This window comes from Eimeria mitis, genomic scaffold (genome assembly GCF_000499745.2).
Source record: "Eimeria mitis Houghton genomic scaffold, Emh_scaff1106, whole genome shotgun sequence".
Classification (NCBI taxonomy): domain Eukaryota; phylum Apicomplexa; class Conoidasida; order Eucoccidiorida; family Eimeriidae; genus Eimeria; species Eimeria mitis.
The window spans coordinates 12497-13118 of NW_013567615.1; the positions used below are offsets into that span (position 1 = coordinate 12497).

A 622-nucleotide genomic window follows, 5' to 3' on the forward strand; every position below is an offset into this window, starting at 1 on the left:
CTGCGGCCGCTGCAGCGGTCGTTTGTATGGCGGGTAGAGGCTGCTGCTGCTTCTCTGATTTGCTGCTGGGCGTTGAAGCACGACATGCAGCAGCTCCGTGAGTGTCTGCAGCTGCTGCTGCAGTCGCTGCGTGGTTCTCGGTCACTGCTGCTGCAGCAGCAGCAACAGCAGCACCAGCAGCAGCAGCAGCAGACAGCAGCAGCACTAACAATACAGGAAGCAGCAGGAGCACGGCTCTATGCCTTGGTCGTTGGAGAGCTGCTGCGGTCCTTCGGGGAGACAGGAGCAGCAGAAGGGCTGCTGCAGGATGCTGCAGCAGACCTGGCTGCTGCAGTTGAGGCAGCAGCAACAGCAGCAGCAGCTGCAGCGCAGCAGAAGCACGAACATGTGAGATATGCATGCTGCTGCTGCTTCTTTGTTGTTAGTGCTACTGCTGCTCGTGCTGCTGTTGCTGTTGCTGTTGCATCCGCTGCCCTTGCCGCTGCTGCTTTTGCTGCTGCTGTTGCTGCTGCTGTTGCCGTTGCTGTTGCTGCTGATGTGCGCTAAGGCCTCGTGTCTGCGGTTGCCTGCAGAAGCAAACTGCTGCAGCAGACAGCAGCAGCAGCAGCAGCAGCAGCAGCAG

At 59.8% G+C, this 622-nt stretch overlaps 1 protein-coding gene across 1 annotated transcript in view; it reads left to right on the forward strand.

The window, feature by feature from the left end:
• The window catches only part of EMH_0029590 (uncharacterized protein), a gene marked incomplete at both ends in the record, with an annotated part of 12992 nt that extends 12446 nt beyond the window's left edge, over positions 1 to 546 (forward strand). Inside the window, 1 exon segment of the mRNA XM_013494318.1 lies at positions 124 to 546. Coding sequence (XP_013349772.1) covers positions 124 to 546 — 423 coding nt within the window.
• Positions 547 to 622: the final 76 nt, after the last annotated feature.